The sequence below is a fragment of the Corvus moneduloides genome, chromosome 1 (assembly GCF_009650955.1).
Source record: "Corvus moneduloides isolate bCorMon1 chromosome 1, bCorMon1.pri, whole genome shotgun sequence".
Classification (NCBI taxonomy): Eukaryota; Metazoa; Chordata; class Aves; order Passeriformes; family Corvidae; genus Corvus; species Corvus moneduloides.
This window is the reverse complement of record NC_045476.1, coordinates 102565923-102585635: the sequence shown is the minus strand read 5'-3', so window position 1 is coordinate 102585635 and position 19713 is coordinate 102565923. Positions and strand designations below refer to the sequence as shown.

The 19713-nt window shown below is 41.5% G+C and overlaps 1 protein-coding gene across 3 annotated transcripts in view; it reads right to left on the bottom strand.

Annotated features, from left to right (window-relative positions):
* Positions 1–969: 969 nt before the first annotated feature.
* Positions 970–19713, bottom strand: part of ZNF516 (zinc finger protein 516) — a 102987-nt gene continuing 84243 nt past the window's right edge. For all 3 annotated transcript variants that reach the window (XM_032120606.1, XM_032120615.1, XM_032120624.1), the window contains exons 3-6: positions 16435–17904; positions 11442–11546; positions 10467–10534; positions 970–3919 (exon numbers count right to left, since the gene is read on the bottom strand). In XM_032120606.1, the coding sequence (XP_031976497.1) occupies positions 3860–3919; positions 10467–10534; positions 11442–11546; positions 16435–17904 (1703 nt within the window). In that variant the 3' untranslated portion in view covers positions 970–3859. The remainder of the gene's footprint in view (positions 3920–10466; positions 10535–11441; positions 11547–16434; positions 17905–19713) is intronic.

Sequence of the window (19713 nt, the reverse complement as noted above, 5' to 3'; positions counted from 1 at the left end):
TGCAACCTTTTCCACTAATAATCCAACACATTTTACATAGTAAGAACCTAATGAAGAAGTTACCTCTTGCTTTGTTCCAGGTCTTGTGGCAGATTGGTTTTTCAAGGATAAATCCCCACCTATGTCAATGAATTCCAGCACTCCTGGTGGAGCTGCTGAGATATACTTGAGGTAGCCTAGCATGGGAATATGGCTTGGAAGAACAATACCAAGCACAGGCCTGGTCAGAAACTCTTTGGGCATGAGAAGGAGTGAACAGGGGTGATGCAGATACTCCCAGGAGAGTAAGAGGATTTTGTAAGATGGCTCCGAACGGCAAGCATGCTCTGATGCCTCCAGCAGGATAAACGAAGACACCACACAGCTCCCCAAAGCATGAGAACCCAGCAACACATTTACTGGGATTACCACGAAACCTGCAGGATATCAGTGCCTGGAAATCCCCCTAGAGAGAGATTTGTATCCTACAGTTAACAGCAAAACACTTTTTGCACCTACCAGCAGATGCTGTTTTCTAAAGGATAATACCCAGTTGTTTTCATTAAAGCTGGGTCTTCTATAGGACAGACGCAGCAATTTATGGTAAGGTTTATCACTAAGGACATTTAAGAGGTTTTAAAATACAAACCTAAAAATTGTCTTGGCTTTCCAACTGGCTTAACTTTTTGTAGAATGCACCCATTTATACACAGCATTTCTGACAGAAGGAATTTCAAGAATGCAGCATGGTGGCAATGTAGTAGCTGATTAGGCCTGTGGAGAAAGTTTCCCCAAGTTTGACTTCTGGTCAGCGTACAACATCCAGGACACAAAAATACTCTGGTGAAGGTGGTCTGTCTCTTTCACTTCCACCATAATAAAAGAGATCTCCTACACTTCAGCTATAATAAACCACACACAAACCAGAGAGAGAGAGAGAGAGAGAGAGAGAGACGCAGAGAGGGAGAGATGGCAGATACACGGAGAATCTGCAGCGTAGATAATCAAACCCTTTATTGTCTAAGTTACATTAGACTTGCAACACCATAAAAACCTGTTAAGAAGAAGAAACAGTAGATTGGTAGAGGTAGTAGAAAGTCCCTGTAACAGTCATAAAAGGGCTTTACAGGAGTGTGTCATGCCAAAAAAGCTTATGACTTTGCTTAAAAGAGCTGATCAAAGCCCATTTGACTAAATAAATAAGAACACAACTCATTTTAAATACTATGGTCTAACTAAAATAGCAAATCAATACAATACAATGATAAAGAAAAAACAGAAATCGTGGGATTCACTTCCAAAAACAGATGGTCCTTAAGGTTGGTTTTCCCCCACCCACTCTTATTTCTTGCTTAATTAAGTGAAAATCTCACTTCTGTGCTATACACAGCATATAATTATTTAAACTGATTTCCCCTACTGTTGTTCTTCATGAAGCTAAATTATGATTGTAAACTTTGCTGATTAGTACCCTGGTAATGGCAGTGACAGCACTAGCTTCTGTGTGAAGGATTCGGGAAGAAAATTCCAGAAAGAAGGTTTGGCTCTAAGTATTAACTAAGATTTTCTAGTTCTAGTTCAGCTTGCCAAAAAAATACAATTAAAAAAAAAGAGAGAAATTACAAATGTACACTACACTTCTGTGCCATTTTGGGTATGGAAGAGTTTTTAATAACTAAACCACAAACAAACAGGTTAAGCAACTAGCTTTTGTGCATTCCTGAACTGTCACCATTACGTTCTCTCATGGAAACTATGACTCAGAAAAGCAACAAAACAAAAGAAGAAATCAACAAAAAAAAAAAATCAAAATTAAAGCTAGTGCAAACTCAAAATGATAATCATTAAGCAACACAGCAAAATATTTAATTTTTTCTTTTCTTTTTTTTTTTTTTTTGGTGTACAATGGAATGCGTCTATGCGACCTCCCTCAAAATAACTTCACAGAACAGTTAATTACAGTCACTTTTAAGTACTTGCACAGACATTCCTAACTACACCGAGACTTACAGAGAATTCTGGTTTACATCTCGTGTAATAGCATAAGGAAAATCTAGTTTAAAAAAAATACGTAAGAAAGTTAATTTGCATTGTTGCAAGTGTTGCAAAGTAACAAAACCTGTCAAGTAATTTAAAACAAGTAACAAGTAGTATCCAGACCAAATTACTGACTAGATTTTTTTAAAAAAAGGAACCCCCCTGCCCACCAAAACTGTTAGAACAGAAAGATCACGTTTTAAGGTTTTTTCTGCTTTTTTTTTTTTTTTTAACAAATCGTTTGTCAGAAGCCCATTTCTACAAAAAGCACTATTCCATTACTGTATTAAGTAAACTGTGGTCTCACCTGTATTAAAGGTTAGCATCATTTCTGTACATGTAAAATTATTGCTTTTTTGAAAAATATATTTAGCATGCTAGTTGTTTTTTTAACTCCATTTCCTGCCTTTACAAACTGTTACAATTAAAAAAAAAAAAAACTAGTAAAGCTTTTGCAAAAATTTTCACAGAACATTTTCTTTCAAGGCAGCAGTAACTTTTGATAATGCATAAAATTATATGTGCAAAATCTGAAACTCTCAGAAATATTACCATCACACATAGTGTCACAGCAATAAGAAAAGAAAATATTTATATCTGTGGAATACATTTTTAATTGCTTACACTGCATGGTTTAACAACCTGTTATGTGCCACAACCCCACCTTGAAAACTTGCAGTTAAAGAGTTACTGTAGAAGAGGTATATAAAGCTTTTTTTTTTCTTTTTTTTCCTAACACCACCAGTGATCACCAAGTACAAGACATCACACATTTATATGAACATTATCCTTCCACCACAAAAGAAGTTCCTTGTCTTTCCAGAACGTCAGCGGGCCCAAGGAGGAGTGGCAGCTGGTCTGCTGAACCGAACTCAGGAGCAGAGAGCACCTTATGGCCCCAGGGCTGCCTGAATTCGTTCAGTGACACCTTTTCTCTTCTAAATAGACAGATCAGCGGTGTTAGACAGCTGAATGTTTTATTATTTCCATTTTTTTTTTCATTAAGTGAAGACTTCCTTTGTGACCAGGTTGAAGAAAGTAGCCCTGTTAACAAAAAAAAGGTCCTGAGAGTAAAACACAGAAGCCTGGTTTTTTTTCTTAGTGTTCAACTAGCTTTTCTTTTCCAAAGCAGAATAGAAGCTTTTCTCTGGAAGTGTTTCAATTTCCATATTCACATACTATTAATGGTGCGCAGTCAAGAGCAAGAGCACTAGAAATCCAAGTGGTCCCCAAACTGTAATGAAACAAACCATTGCAGAATGACGGTCTTTCTCTTTAGTCCCTTTAATCCTTCATCAAGCATTGCTTTCTCAGCACCGAATGCCACCTCTTCCCTGCACCCCCCATTCTTCCTCTCTCTGTTGTTTTTTTTTTAATTTGCTTTTCAGCATGACAGGCAGTGGCAGTTTCATTAATTAATACTTCTCCAGCCCTCAAATCCACTGCTGTTTTTCAAATGTATCAAATAGTCATTGTGAGCATCAGGGAGGTTTTTGTTACAGTGCTTAACTTCTTCACGCTGTCCAAATCACATAAAGTTTAATTTTTCCAGTGTCTCAAACTTCTCTTGATTAATATAGATGCCTTGTGCCGCCACAGTGCTTGCCAACTCCACTGTTTATTATAAAGGAAATAAGGAACCATGGGACTGATTAGTACATCAATTTATATATATCTTGTGTAGCATCTTCATTTATTTTAAGATGATTAACAGCGTGGAGGAGGCATCCCCCTCCTGGCAGAGCACTGCTCCCAGCCTCGCGCAGCAGCTCCGGGTGCGGCCATGGCTGGCAGGGGGATGCTCTGGAGCGTGGCGGGCTGCCGGGGCTCCTCCACCCGGGATCTAGGTTCCCTTCCGGAGATGCAGCGTGTGGGTGACCTCTGTGCCGCCGTGCTCTCTCCCCTGCAAGAAGGACAACACGGGGAAAAGCTCATTCTCGCCCCTGCTCCCAGGCACGACCCTCCAGCAAGTTGTGCCGGCATTCGTTACCCTTTATTAGCATCACGTACGTTCATCTTGACCCACCACGTGAGAACACTTTGGGGGGTTTTTTTTAAGCATCTCCCCCAAGAGCAAAGCGCGTCAGGCCCATATATAAAGTCCCTGACGGACTAGAACAAGAAGTAACAGGATCTGGCGGAGCAGTTCAGAGAAGGCTGAGAACAAGGAGGGAAAGAAGAGGCCTCCAAAAAGTGGAATTTTGTGCTAGCCAAAAGGGATTCATAACTAGATCAGTGCTTTAAAAAGGCTGAAGTTTGACGTCACAGAGGCAGCTAAATGAAAAAAAACTGAATTCTTGTGCAGGTCTGTCAAATGCTAAGGCAGCTTTCTTCCCCCCTTGTCATCTTCCTTTTATTTTCTTAGCCAATTTTCATGAATAATTACCACATTGAAAAAAAATAGCAGGGATATTCTAAAATCAAGTGAAATTAAAGATAACATCATGAATAAGTGGGAGCCTGCAGCTCCCAAGAAAAGCTTTAAAATGACATTTAGAACATCACTGTCGGAACAATGCAGTTTACAATCCTGATCCTAAAACAACATGGCAAGATTAATCTTACATAAATGCATTATCCTTAAGCTAAAGTCTTGATGAAGTGAAACAGACCATTTTAAATTAATGCAACATAAAATACGGCACCCATGTAAAATCCAAGCAAGTTTCAAGCTGTGCCTATGGCAGCCCTCGAAATAGCTAAAGAAAGCCCAGCTCTGGTTGACATAACGTATTAAGTGCATCTCTTTTGTTAATAGATTTAGAAAATTCCTAATTAAACCTGGCCTGAGATTCATGACATTTACCAGTCAAAGTTTGGTTTTAAGGCGGAAAGATTTGCAACAAAATTAAAGAAAAAAAAAGCTGCTGTACAGACCGCAGTATATTTGAAATGTAGGAAACAGTAACTGAATGAGAGATGTGATAAAACTTCCTTAGTTGGATGCTGAATTTCCTGCAGTAAACTAAGAAAAATGCTTTACATTTTTGCGCGGCTGCATCATGCCTGAGAGACACAGCCACAATTCCAGGAGGAGGCGTTCATCATTGGAACGCCTCGGATCGAACCGGCTCCGTGTACACGGGGGAGCACAGCAGAGCTTTGCGGGGCTGGCGAGGAGGGCAGGAGGGGAGGGGAGGGGATGGCAGGCACCTTGTCCCACTTTCCCTGGGCAGGAACTGGAAAAGGGGAGTCATTAGGGGCGCTCTTTTGCAATGGATAGCCTGCAAAGTGGTGAAGGCACGCCCTGCATGTCATGGATCACTCAAAACAAGGGATCCAGGAAAAGGACAATCCATCCTTCCCACCTGCAAGGATAGCGCAGAGGGGATGGAGGTGATGGGTGGCTGAGCCCCTTTCAGGCACAGCTGTGCTCCCTGTTTCACCAGGGAACAGCACCTGAGCTTCACGTGTGCCAAAACCCACTCAGTGGCTCAGCCCCCTGTACTCACACTGTCCCAAGGTACGGTCAGATTTTGAACCAGCTGATACAGAGTTGGATTGAATTCTTCCTGAAATAAAAATGTTTTCCCTTTTAAAAAGTAGGCTTTCTTCACTTTCAATGAAGTGGCAGATCTTTACGTGAAACCTACAGCTTCCATGCCAAAAGCTGCTCTCATAGCAACTTCCAGGGCTTTTCCCCAGTTAACAGGAAAAACCCAGTTTGTGTGCATGTTAATATGCTGGAGACAGATTATTGCATGACATTGAAGTAAATTGCAAGAAGCACAAATACCACTGCAGTTTGCTGGCAAGGGACAAGTGTTGGGACAAGAACTACAGCTCCTAATCCTGTCTCTAATGCTCATAAAGTAACAGACATACAGTACATGCATATTACTCAGATGCCAGTACAGCAGCCTCCATGGTTCCTTGATTGTTTGCACTATAATCTCCATATGTATGAACGAGACAAATTAGGTTGCCATTTATTTGTTCATTATCTATTATTTTGATTAATGGAATTCTTGTTCTCAGAATAACTATTTAAAAATAACATTTGCAATAATGAGGACTGAACTATTAATCATGATCTTTGGAAGAAACTCTGCAAGGAACTGGGGCAAGACATTTCTTATGAACAAATGTCATAAATAGGACTTCTAACAGACAGTACTAGAATTTTGAGTGCAAGAAAACCCAAACCAGGCAAACTCAGAAACCAAAAGTTTAAATAACTTTTTAATCTGGGTTAGGTTTTTTGCCTCCTCCCCTTCTCCGTAAAGTCGCTTTAGGACATGCAGAGCTATAGTGTTGCTGGACTATAAAAACATTACAGGTAACAGATGTCCCCAGCTTTTCCCCCAAGCTCCTTTACAACACACACATATATACATATACATATATATATATATATGTATATATATATATACACAGTGTTTCCTTGATGGTTCTCTCCAGCCTGTCTATCCCCTAAGTTCTCGCTATTCAAATTTATGCTATTTCAAATATTGAATGCTGCAAGAAATATTTTAAAATTCTTAGAGTGGAGAAAATGAAGGTTTAGGGACCCCTTAATGAAGGTACTTTACCCTTGTCACACAGTAGGTACAGGACCTACTGCACACCCCTCTCTTCAGTGAATGAGGCCCAAGAACTGTGCTGTCCAGAAAGAAGGACAATCAGTGCTTTCTGGCATGGGGAAAGCTTCAGCCAGAGAATTCAGGATACCAACAGCTGGGTTTTTTTCCCTGGGCTGCAGCTTCTAATTAATTTTCAGTGAATAAAAGAGTGTTTTTCTGGAGAGGACAAAGGTTGGAGTTTTGGGGGTTTTCCTTGTTTCGCTCACACAGAAGATGGAGAACTTGGGTGTCTCTGACTCCAGTGCTGCAAATATAGTTCATATATATATATACTCAACTAGAGAGAGCTCTCCCTCACTGCCAACCAGTAAATCATGCCTTCTGAACACCCAATTTCTTGTCCCTTAAAATTTTTAGAGCATATTGATTGACACTGATAGAGCATCAACTATATTCCTAAAGTGGGCCAAGTTTTTATACGGCTTTAAAAACGCAGAAGGAGAAGTCAAATGCACGGCGTATGCCTTAGAAACTGCTACCGCTGCTGTCACCACTGTGAAAAAGCAGGCTCCAGACTGACTCCTGTACCACTGGGAATTGGGCTTCTGGCTGCAGTGCTGCAGCATCAGGCAGTGTCTCTGAAATGACCCCACGCTTTAGGAGAGCCTTGCTTTGAGACACACATGGTTGCAGGGCCCCTTCTGAAGGGGAGCCAGCTTTTGTCTTGCCATGTATACGCAATTGAAGCGCGCTCCCCAAATTCATGCCTACTAAATCATGTCTCTGGATGTCGCTTAGACTATGCCAAATTAAGATACATATTCATTGTGGATAAGCAAGCTTTATTATGTATATACTGGGATATTTAGCATTTATAAAAATATTCAGAATATTCAATATGTTTAATATGGCAGCTTTTCAAGAGAATCCACATGACTTAGCACAGATTGTATTGACTTGAGGTATGTAATGAGCATTTTTTGTCCTTTAGATAAAGAAGAGTAGGAAATATTCCAAAGTTCATGGGAAATTCATTTTATGTAAAAATGTCATTCTGGTTTGGGTTTTTTTTAAAGCATTCAGGTAGAAATAAGAAACCACAATAAATAATGTTATGAATTAGTATCTTATTTCCTACATTTTATTTATATTTCATTGGTGCTGATAACAAAGCATGAAACACACGTTAGCTACTGTTAGCCCAGTGCTAACAGTAGTAAAACTGTGTGTGTTTCATCTTTTTTATACAGTGCTATAGGTGACCTCCTTTTCAGTGATGCTGAACACCTGCACCTCCTGTTGGTGGTTCACTACCCTAAAATAGGGTTCTTATTTAGACACCTAAATATAGATTTAGCTGGTTCGTTTTTGAAAAAGCCTGGCTGTAGACCCTATTTTTAACATGCAGAATTAGAATTATTCTGTGATAAAACTGCTATTCAACGTAGCACTGTTGTAAGCTACCATGCTGGGGGATTTGAAAAGCCCTACCTAACACTGTTTCATAAAGGAAACCTTTAGAGATGATCTTCTGGCTCACTAGAGAAGGGAATGGGGGAACCATGAAATACTAATGTTAATATTTTTACTCTTTGGCAGACTACTCAGGGGAAGACATTTTACCTGTGAGGTGGAAACATTATGTAAAGTGAATCATTTCCACTTGACATCAAAAAAACCCCTCTTTCCTTCTCAAACTACCGTACATGGTAACTATTGTTTCTTGCTCGGAGCACGTGCGTGGCACTTCTGTAACTTGAACTGACTTTACACCATAAACCCTCACGAATAGATCTGTCCCCAATTAAGAAATGAAATGAAGACATGGAGTGACAACGTTTTAAGTGGGAAATGGTAATGTTAACAGAATGCTGCAGGCACCGTTCTCAGTGAGAGCTCATTTCTGTGCTTCTGAAGGCCCCTACAGCTGCATGTGGAAATGAGAGTATTCCCTCTGTAACGCCCAGGGACTGTGCAGGTGGAGTCTTCTGGGGGAGCACAATGCCTGCCCACCACGCGAGCTGGCAAAACAGCAGACAACTGAATAATCCTACCCGACACAGACACTGACAAATCGAGACAAAGGCTGGTACTGAGGAGCAAACAGGACAAAAGAAAGGGAACTATCTCCTGCAGAAGTGATCACACTGCATCTTCTCTGAAAATACTGACTGGCATGAGATGAAGCCATTCAAGAAGCTAACACCTACTCGGTGTTCTGCTGTATTGAGATGCTGTAATTTAATCAAATGCTTTGAAGGCAGACTGGCAGATAGCACAAGCAAGCTACCTTCACCATGGAAGAAGTCAGCCAATAAATTCTGGCATGACAATAGTTTACAAACACAAGATTATGAGTCAATTTATTGTGCAGTAATACAACCCAAATTACAAAAAGAGTCCAGATGTGGTCTGAGCTACCCCATTTCATTTTGGATATATATGGCCATTTCAGAATTTTTTGGAAATGTATTTCCAACTTTGACCTTTCATTGTCTTCTAGAAGAAGAAAGCCCAGATGCCTTCAGAATGTGATCTCAACTACACATGAGAGAAAACCATGAGCATGAAAAGATGAAAGAGCGTTTTAAAAGATGCTTAGGTTTACTAAATCTACATTATTGAACTGATGAGAACCAAAGACTAGCTGAGCGAGTTGGCAGAGCTGCAGTGTTTCACTCTGACACACTCACAGTGTGTCTCTGTCATTCACTCTGTTACTGAGAGATGTGTCCTTGCACAATTTTATCAGATAAGCATCATAAGGGGGACACTACAGCATAACTTTTCAGCTACTGTCCCGCAAAAGCAAAGTAAACATTGCCCACAGCTACAACAACTGAAGTGCTATGCCATCTTGGAAACTTTTATGAGAACTGTTGGCCACTCCTATGGCTTGGTGTCAATCCAGATGCTCTTGTGACAGAGGCTGGGTTTTCCATGCAGCCTTTGGGCCAGAAAGATGCAAGGACAGAGAGAAGGTGCCAAGAGTCTTCATGAAGGGTGCAGCACAGGAACTAGGCAATGTGGTGGTGCCCAGTGAGAATGTTTAATGAGCAAGTGGAAACCAACCCATAAACTTCATAATGTTGGGAGTAGCACAGAGATGCATTCTCTAAGCATGGCTAAAACATCTGCAATAGTTTAGTAAGAGACAGGAGGACAAGGGCTGCTATAGTGAAAATTAAACTAAAAGTGAGGATGAAAGGAAACGTGAGTGATGCTGAAGGCTGTTTCACAGTGGCAGAGAAGCGCCCAGGAGAAGGTGTGCTCTGAAACCCACCTGCCAAGCTGCAAATGGAATAGGAAGGTCCAGGCTATAACACTATTCTCCATAGACATAAGATACATGAAACAAATTCTGTTTAACGATTTTCTGTGTAACGGCTTTGTCATGTATAATTCAGAGCTCTGAGAAGTGTTTGTTAAGACAGGAAACGATATACTAGAAACAGGAAAGCACACTAAGAGAGTCCAGGGAAACTGGTGGATAAGAACTTTTCAAAGGCCAGATACTGGATAACAGGGTACAAATACTTTTCAGAAAAATGAAGACTAAACATTAATTGTCTTATTGCAGCAGAAAATGTGTTAATTGTAAAAGCAAATTTCCAGGAATTCTTTATGTACTATCTCACTATTACATGTCAGGGCACATTACAGAGTTACCTATCCCACCCAGTCCCCAGTAAGCCAGTAACATGTTTATTTGAACACTAACTACCTGTTTTACAGTTAACTGATGCTCTATATATCAGATTCTGATAAAATGCTTAAAAAATTTAAGATTTTTTAAAAATTAAGCAATACCATTATTATTTATACATGTTATAAAACAGTCAGTGCTCTAGTGATGAGTATCATTGTGCAATTTTTTTCCCAGCTACCACATTAAAAACCAAACACCCAATTAATTGTAAAACATACTTGTTTTGAGGCATCTGCGGAGGTGGTGTGAACTTCAGTACCTCGGAGTCCATTAGACTCAAATACCACTGTGGGAACAAGGGGGCTTGTTAACAGATGAACATTCAAGCTTCGTTAGTGTGTGTACATTATTTGAGACCATTACAGATTAACCACGTTCAAAAAAAGACACCAGCTACTAGCCTGTGGCCGGAAAATACCAATTTACCGTAACACTTACTGGAAGAGAGTGTGCTAATGGCAGCCTAGGGCCACTGCCCTTTTTAATTCAGACTTCAGCACTGAAGAAAGCAATCACTGACAACATTAATTATCAGTGTATGTGTAAAGGGACCCTCTTCTTGCATTACTTACCATTTGGCTTCTGTCATTTTGCATCAGCCTGGCTTATGTATGCATCATTCACACTTTTGAGGAGGAACCCGCTACTCTCACTGTCTCATGCAATGCTCAGGAGGTCTCATGACACCGGTGGCTTCAGCCTCCTCCAGCCTCAACCACAGACCGTGTCAGGTTAAAAATGGTTGATAGGGATTTACCATTTTAGGGCTGACCAGTCTGAGGAAAAATCTTGTTTCCCACAAAAATGTTCCTGTCAACAGCAACGACGAGGCAAAACAAAGCCTTATGTTGTGCTGAAAGGGGTACTTTGATTTCAATTTGTGCTGGTGGCAACAGAATTCATTAGCATATTCATTTCTGAGTACCCTACTCTCTAATTAAAATAAAACATTTGCAAATAGACTTATCTTAAATGCATTGCAATTTTATGGAGTTTGGGCAGGGATCAGGTAAGGAATATATGGAGAACAAGAGCAATAGTCATAAAAATAAAAAACCTGTCTATTAGATTTAGGTACTGGAATTACTTAGGTTAACATGGTATGTGAAATTGAATTCTTGGCATTTTGTTAGCTGAATCTGAAGGCAGGCAAGTGGGAAAGGGAGAAAGCAAGAGCGAGTGTGAAAAGGTACCTGCATGGGACCTCTGATGAGTCCTGAGGTGGCTGGGTTGGGTAAAGCATTTTCCACATTCTCTGCAGACACAGTCTCCTTGGCGTGTTTGTGTCCTGAGCATCCCTGTAGTCAGGAGAGAGGGAGGGAAGGAGGGAGGAGGGGGTGGACCGGGGGGGGGGGTGAGGGGGAGAGGAGAGAGGAAAGTTGAGAAGAAAACATTATGCCAGAAGAAAACATCATTAGTATGTCTAATGTGTCATTATGTGAGGCTACCTTCAGGCCCTGGATGACAACTGTCAGCCTTCATCTAGGCACTGGCTGACAGGCTAGGCACACACAGGACTGCAAGAATGCATAAATTACATTGAATTAAAAAATGCTCCCCATGATGTGCCCGCACCAGGACTGGCATGTCAGGTGTGAGCTTTTCAGAGCAGCTGGATCCACTTCTCAGCCATCACCCAGCTTTGTCAAGCAGTACATCAGGCAAATCAAAGTGACTCCAGCGTGGCGGAGACAAGTCACATGGATAATAGGAAGTGAGTAGGACCAGAGCCCGACTGTCCCCCCCAGGCGGCAATACCTCAGAGACAAATGCAGAGCGAGCAGAGCCATCGCAGACTGATCAAACCTTTCGCCCCTGCCTACCTGCCTGCCGGTGCTGCTTTGACCCCGGACCTCTGAGGCACAGACGAAAGACATCTGTGAATGAAAGTGTCATTCCGGACATTTTGAGCTGGTAGCAGCACAGCAGCCTTCCCCAGCCCTGGGTAAACATGTTTTCTAGGCCATTAGCATTTGTGGAAAACCGTTCAAACCTCTCCTTTTTCTCCAAAGGTCAGTTTACAGCATCTGACTTAAAGGGCTGGTCTTTGTCTTTTTGCTGCTGATCAAAAAAGACACATTTGACTTTTATTGGGCTTTTTTATTATTAAAAAAAATGTTTGAACATCATCTTTTCTATTTTGGTAAAACACCCTCTTCAGAAGAAAAGAGTCGATGTTTCCATTTGCCACTGGAATACTTCGGCTTTTAAAGAAATTCTGAGAGGGTTGTCAACAGAAGTGAAGTTTCAGCTTTTCTTTCATATCCCCCCTCCCCAGTTAACAGCATTTAAAAAGAATAAAATTGGAACAAAAAAGTGGCAATAAAAAAACCTCCACACAACTGAAAAATTTACTGCAGGATGCCACAGGATTCATCCAAAATATGGATGCTGCAGCTGAAAATGAATGGAGAAGATGACAGCTGCAATCTACTCTGCTGGTATGACACCAAGCATCCCAGGATGGTTTCCACCACACCATATACTGCAAAGAAGTGTTTTGCTGCAAAAAAACTTCCAAACAAACACCCCACTCACAGACTGTTTTCTCCTTTTATAATAGCACCTCCTGCAGATGGCAGCACAGTCTGCATAATACACCTGAACACTCTCGCTCACAAAATTAAGTTTCTGGCAGTCAAATACAAGATCATGATTTGGGGGAAAATCCAGATCAGATATACTGACACACACACACACAAAAGCAAAAAAAACCAAACCAAAACAAAAACAAACAAATAATCAACAACAAAAAAAACCACTAACAAAACTATTTTAAAACATCATGTAAGTGTCCTAAGCATCAATGAGAACCTTACTGAACTATAATGGGAGGGGTTTGCCTTGTAAGGCAGTCAAGATTGAAGCAGGATTTCTGAGCTGTTACGAGTATTTTTCCCCTCACTGGCCAGAACTGTAGCTGCAAGCTGGAAAACAAAGCTGAGGGAAGCGTGTGGAGGAACCAGCTGTGGCCTTTGCAGGAGTGCCATGGTGACTGCTGGACAGGCAGGGACTGGCACAGCAGCTTTGTGAAGCCCAGGAGAGCTGGGTTCCTCCAGTCATGGTTCTGACACCTCTGGAGAGACATTTAATCCCTCTATAACCCACGTCTCCTTCTGCTGAAGGGGAATACATTTATCTCAGAAGCCATCACTAACCTGATCCAACAGCCTTCATGGAAGCACTGCTCCCACTCATGAGGGACAGTTGAGGATGCTGTTGTAAGCCAATGTATAAACACGCAGGGTGAGTGGGTTAAGACTTCCACCCAACCCCTCCCTACCACTCACTTTATGGGAGTTATTCAAAAAAGCTGGTGGAAAAAATGGATAGCTCCCAGGTGTATTTGCCATTGTTGCATTTCCTAAGTAGCACCATAAAGCTTTTGATAGTTCAGAGCTTTGAGCCATGGGCGTGGCTGATGAAAGACAATGACCCTATGAGTCATCACTCAGGGTATCCTCTAGGTGAACAAAGGTGGATAACTACAGGTGTTCAAAAATTAAGGTAAATGAACAGGACTGTGTGAATGGAATTCCTGTGAAATCCATGCTCAAAGCTGGTCTCAACCCTGAAGAAAGAGTGCATCTGCTGCCATAACCCACCCAATACCTAAATGGCATGAATAAAATAAATAACCACTCTTAAATATAACAGTAAGATTCTCTCTACAAGCATTTGGGAAGACTGGGCAGTGTGAAACAAACCTAGCCTAAGCACAGCAAGCTTCATGTTTGCAGCTGTATCACAACAGTACACACAACAACTCTCTTCCAAGGACACACTGGAACAAACACGAATGTAAAAGAAAGGATCCCAAAAGTAAATGTAGCCACTCAAAAGGAAGTTGAGTACTGTACTACCACACACTAAAATAGTCTATTGTGATCCAAGATGACATCATATACCAAAAAAACCCAAGTAAAGTCTATTGAGAATATTCAACTAAGGAAAAACCATGACAAATAGTGTACCTAAGCGGGATTTTGGGCTGTCCTTTATGTCATGATTGCCATATTCACATTACAGTATTAAGGCTAAATTGAATGATGCATACTGACTCAGAGGACCCAGCCTATGTAGAGCAATATGTTATTTCAGGCGAAGTTCAATTACCCTCCTCTGTTTGCAGTTGGTAGGATCTCATTCCTTTTGCCTGAAGCAGCTTTTTATTTGAGTGCTATAAAAAACAGCCATCATGCCAATTGGTTTGGAGAAACATCAACAACTTGGAAGTTGTATATAAAATGAAGACAAGCTACATTAAAAAAAAAAAGAGGTTTCAAATTCTGAAAACTTGATTGCTGTAAAACACTTGGAATGAAAGAAGAGGTTTCAAAGCAGAGATGGGCACTAAATAACTTCCAGTTAAAGTGTCTCTAGAAATCACTGCCCAGCAAAAACATTTTGGCAATAAAATTCCTCTTTAAAAAGCAGGTAAATAGAGACCTCTTTAGAAACCCTGCCCCTATTTTACTTTGTTCGAAAAGTCATCATGAATTTTCTGGTCCTTGCCTTCACTAAGTCAACTTCTATTTCCTAGCTTTTACTGTTTCTCTCTTACCCCTCCTAACATGGCTGGGAGCTCACTGGATCAGTAAGATTTCTCTGAGCAGGCTGACACAATGTAATAACATCAAGGAGGGCACCCACATGAAGGTACTCCAAGTTGGGGGTGGAACAATGGTGGAACTGGTACTTAGAGCAGGAAGTGGGCAGGGAGAAACTTTAGACAACAATCCACTGGGATGGAGAAAGCAAAGCCGGCAGGACAAAAAAAACTCTAAGGAACGCTGAAACTGCAGTTTTAGAAACTAAGCAGTCTTCCTCTGCTTCCTTAACAAAACCCAGGAGCCTGATGTTGGTTAGCCCCTAAGCACCTGCGAAATGATCTGCTCAATAAATAACAGGCCCCTACACAGCACCACCTTTGAAGTGACTGAGCAGAACTGACAATGGGGTGGCTGAAAGGTGCAACTCACCCATGGACTATGTCAGACAGATTCTGCCTTCCTGTCTTCTCTAAAAGGCCCTTCCGCCAAGACCTGACCTAACGCTCTGGGCTCCTTCCTTGCCTCAACTTGCACACACCTTCTGGGCACTAGACCACAGCTATCCTTAAAACTAGCAGCTTCCAAGTGTCCTGGATTTTGTACCACTTGCAAAAAGCTCCATTTCACACATGCTTTTGACAAAAGAGAGCACATTATGTCAAGTGAGGACACCGGAACACCAGCCTGGAATGTGTGCTCTTTTCATGTGGAGTTGATTTGCACAACTTCTACAAAGAGAAGAGTATAAAAAATAGCATGGTTTACAAATGGTGAGAGGTGAGACTATGGCTCCAATTCACCTCTCCTACAGACACACACACCTCTCACGTGTAATCAACCAGTGAGATTTTCAGTTTCCACTGAGACAAACTAATTCTGGCAGATCATCAGAAGAGTATGGTTTCAAACGCAAATATGTAGGTGTATTTTTATTTACATGGCAGTTGAGCTTTTTTAGTCCCTGAACTTTTAAACTGGCTATTTGCACAACTGATTTTTCTGCTTATGTGAATTAGTAGGCACATATTCAGCTCTACCTTTTTTTAATTATAAGCATACAAACAGATCAAAAGACTCATTTGAAAAATATCTAGCAGCCTTTGATATGGACAAGGAAGATCTTAAGACTTTTGTCAAGAAAGACAAAGGACAGTGACAAGTGATTATCCCTCTGTGTTGCTGGAAGACTTGTTTGCAGACAAAACTGAACAAAACCTCCAAAATAACATCACAGATAAGCCCCAGAGGACGTTTATTTCGCCTGAAGCAAAAAGAGGATGATGTGTGCCAGCACCAGCATATCGGGGGATCTTCCTGTGACAGCACATCTGTGTAACTCTAGCCTGCTTGAAGCAAGAGGACAAAGGAACAGCAGTACTCCAGGTGGAACCAGATACATTTAACTTGCGACAGAAATGTCACAAAGTGCACAAGGGGGGGATGCTGCAATGTTAAGAGAGCAGTAAACAAACCTATTCAAGCCTATCCAGCAATGATAAAAACAGTGAACTTGTAATCCTAACCATTAAAGGAAGAGAAGGAAAACACGGGGAAACAGCATGTCATGACTCCGAACAAAGAAGGAACAAGCAAGCTATGTCCTCAGCTATGGAAGGCCTTGTGAAAATCGTACCTGTGTGATCTAGGACAGGGCTGTTGGCACCACAGGTTTGGTACAGTGAAGCAAGGTCCTTTGGAATGTATGTTTTAAAGATATTTAAAATGTCCAAATGTTTCTCATGCCCATCTGATCCCAGATCCTGTTTGCTGGAGTGTAAAGCCGAAGCAACTCCCACGGCGCTAGGCTGAGGCTGCAGCACTGGACTCACTCGTGCTACCGCTGTGCAGTTTGCCAATGTCCTGATCTCATTCCCAGCCTTCACGTGAGGCTCCCTCTGAGGCACCGACGGCTCTTCATGTTTAGGGTACTGCTCACTCTTACAAAGAGGATGGTACTGCAGCGGGGGGTTGTATTTGGCCTTCATGGAGTCAGATGCACAGTGCTTACCTGGAGAGGCAAACCCAGTACTTCCTTGGGGAACCACATACTTTTCCACTTGCTTACTGTTGGTGGGCTGTGTGCTAGGCCTGGATATGACCGTTTGAGTAGGTGTTACGCTTCTGCCATAGGCTCCCATTTGCGTAAGTTTGGAATTCGTTTCGTATTTGCTTTTTTGTTGTGCTGCTATGCCGTATTGCTCCTGGGAATGGTTTAACTTGGGCTGCCTGTACCCATCCAGACCTGACACGCGTGAACCACACTGGCCGAGGGCATGACTGTCCTTTGATGGATGCGTACTCACAGACTTTGCAGTCATCCCGACAGAAATAGAGCTGGGTTTGGAACCTGGCAATGCACTTAGCACTTGAGTACGTGTAAATCTGGCAATGGGCAAAGGCTGGCACTCCTTACCACCGAGAACTGGAGGGGGGCCAGTGCGCCCACTCCTTGCCAGAAAGACCAGGTTGTTTTTAATACTCTTGAATCCATTCTGTTGAACCCAAGGGGGTACCATCGAGTTACAGCTGATTTTGTGCAAAATTCTTTTGTGCATCCACAGGACTTCAGGGTAGTAGGTCTTGTGACTGCAGAAAGGACACGGGTAGACAATTAAAGCAGCTTGCAAGGATGTATTCATGTATTTATTGCATGAATTATCCCTTGTTGATTTTTCACTCAAATCGAGTGGAGCTACCTCTAGAGCTTCAGCACTTTTTTCTATCAGAGGATGCTCCCTGTGCAAGTCCAGCAAATTTTCTCTAGCACGACTAGCCTGCACTTCAAGTGATGTTTTCAAGTCCATGACCATGTCTGGAGATGTCTGGCCCACACCCGAAGCAAAGCTAGCAATGTGACTGGAGCAAGGAAGCCCTTGGCTGTGATGAAATACTGGCATCTTTATGTCTGCAGAACCTTGGTATTTTGAAAAGGGTTCCTTGATGACACCCTCCAGTGCTGAGACCAGAGCAGGAATCTCTGGTTTAGATTCCCTGGCCTCATTTTCTCTGGCGTTGCGGCCTCCCAGCTTTGGGAGTTCATCCAACTGATACGTTATCATTGGGGTTTCCTCTTCAGGGAAGTTGCAGCGGTATGGCTTTCCATCTGAATGGGACAAACAAAAAAATATCATTGTCGTTTTACACAGAAAGGAGCCCAAAAGACAAAGCATAATTCAAGATTAGAGTAAGATAGCAGGAGAAAAAGGAAACTTTGGTATTACTATTGTAATGACGTGCTACAGACCAAATGTACTGCATGAGCAAGAAAATCTTGAAATAAGACACAACAGCTCAATTTACTTTTAAAGACGACTGCGGAGTCTGGATAAACTCTCTAATACTGCATGTTCATGACATTTTGAAGAAAAAACAATTCAATAACATACCTATGTTAAAATTCTGGGACTGCGAGAAAAATAAACAAATCTGCAACCATTTAATGCTTTAACAAAAGCAAAGATAATGGAGCCAGATAAAACTGACCTAGTTAAAGGTCTGTCAGCTCTTCCATTACAAGCCCCTATTTTCAAAGGGTTTATAACTCAGCAATAAAAATTGGCTCCACACGGAAACCAACCATATAAGCAGGTACAGCATACAGAATAAACTGCCCACTTTAAGGGGGACTTTTGCAGCGGCCAAGTATAAAGGATGAGTTGTAGAGGATGCAAATTTTTAATTTTCTGTCCTTTAGTTAAAAGCAGATATTTTTCTTTTGTTTTTTAAATTTGTTTTTCTTTGTAACATGTGTTTATGTTTCAATCAAACTTTAGGAAAATTTTGTGACTGCTCAATCCATAGGAAGATAAGAATTCAACACTTCAGCCATTTAGATTACAGAGCTCAAAACACTCTTTTCATTTTCCTCATTTTCATTTCTCAGATCTCCAGAGTAGATTTATCCACCTAACATATGTCCTGGAAAGGGAACATAGTGGGCAGCAATTAGAGCTGTTTAGGGCAAAAGAGGAGAGTAGGATTTGTTTTGCTGGGAGCATGGCTACCTCTGCCTGCTCTCCTGATGCTGACCTCTCAGAGCCACTGCTGAAGCCAATGAATCCCTTCAAATCAGTTCACAGATCAATTCCACAGAGATTTTCATCGCAGCAGTAATGCTTACTGCACTGAATCCATTTAGCATGTAACTGAATTGAATCATCTGACAAACTTTCAGTTTCAATTAACACGCAGTTAATGAGCCACTGCCAGGCAAGTGTAAGAAGACCGTGCTCCATCTAAAACATCACCAGTCCGAAGTGATCACCGCATCTGTAGGAGGGGTGAGAAGGGGGAAGGAGTGAACTGCTCTAGAGCTGCATATCCTCTCACATCAGCTCAGAAAAGCCAACCCTTCAGAAAATCGAGCACTGTTCATTAGCGCAGGGCACTGCCACGGGCGTTATTCTGCACGGCGCAATGGAAGAACCACGCTGTTGGCTGGAGCTGCTCTGCAAATAGAGTCTACTTAGCCTCACCTTCAATTCAGGCAAAAACATTCTTAAGCTTTTGTTTAATTCGAGGTAATTAGGTTAAAAATAACCCATAGGTTTGCAGCTTCGCAGGGCTGAATGCTCACTCTGCTAAGATCATTTTCCTTTCAAACTCTCCAAGGGGGTATATTCAGGGGCTAAAAAAAAACCTCACAACCCAGAAACTTGTTTTTCCCATATTGCAGGGACAAGGTTTTGGGAAAGCACATGCCCAGCACTACTAGCCAAATTTACAGTTTGAAACAAAGACACCACATGCAGCAGTGAAATCTGACACTGCACATCTGTGTTGTTTTCAAAGCATATCTGTCAAAGCCCAAAATATTTGTGCTCTTAAATAAGATTTTAAGGTTTCTTTTTATGATCACAAGGAGTGGCTGCTTTGATCATTTAGTAAATAATAAAGCAAAGCAAACCAAATC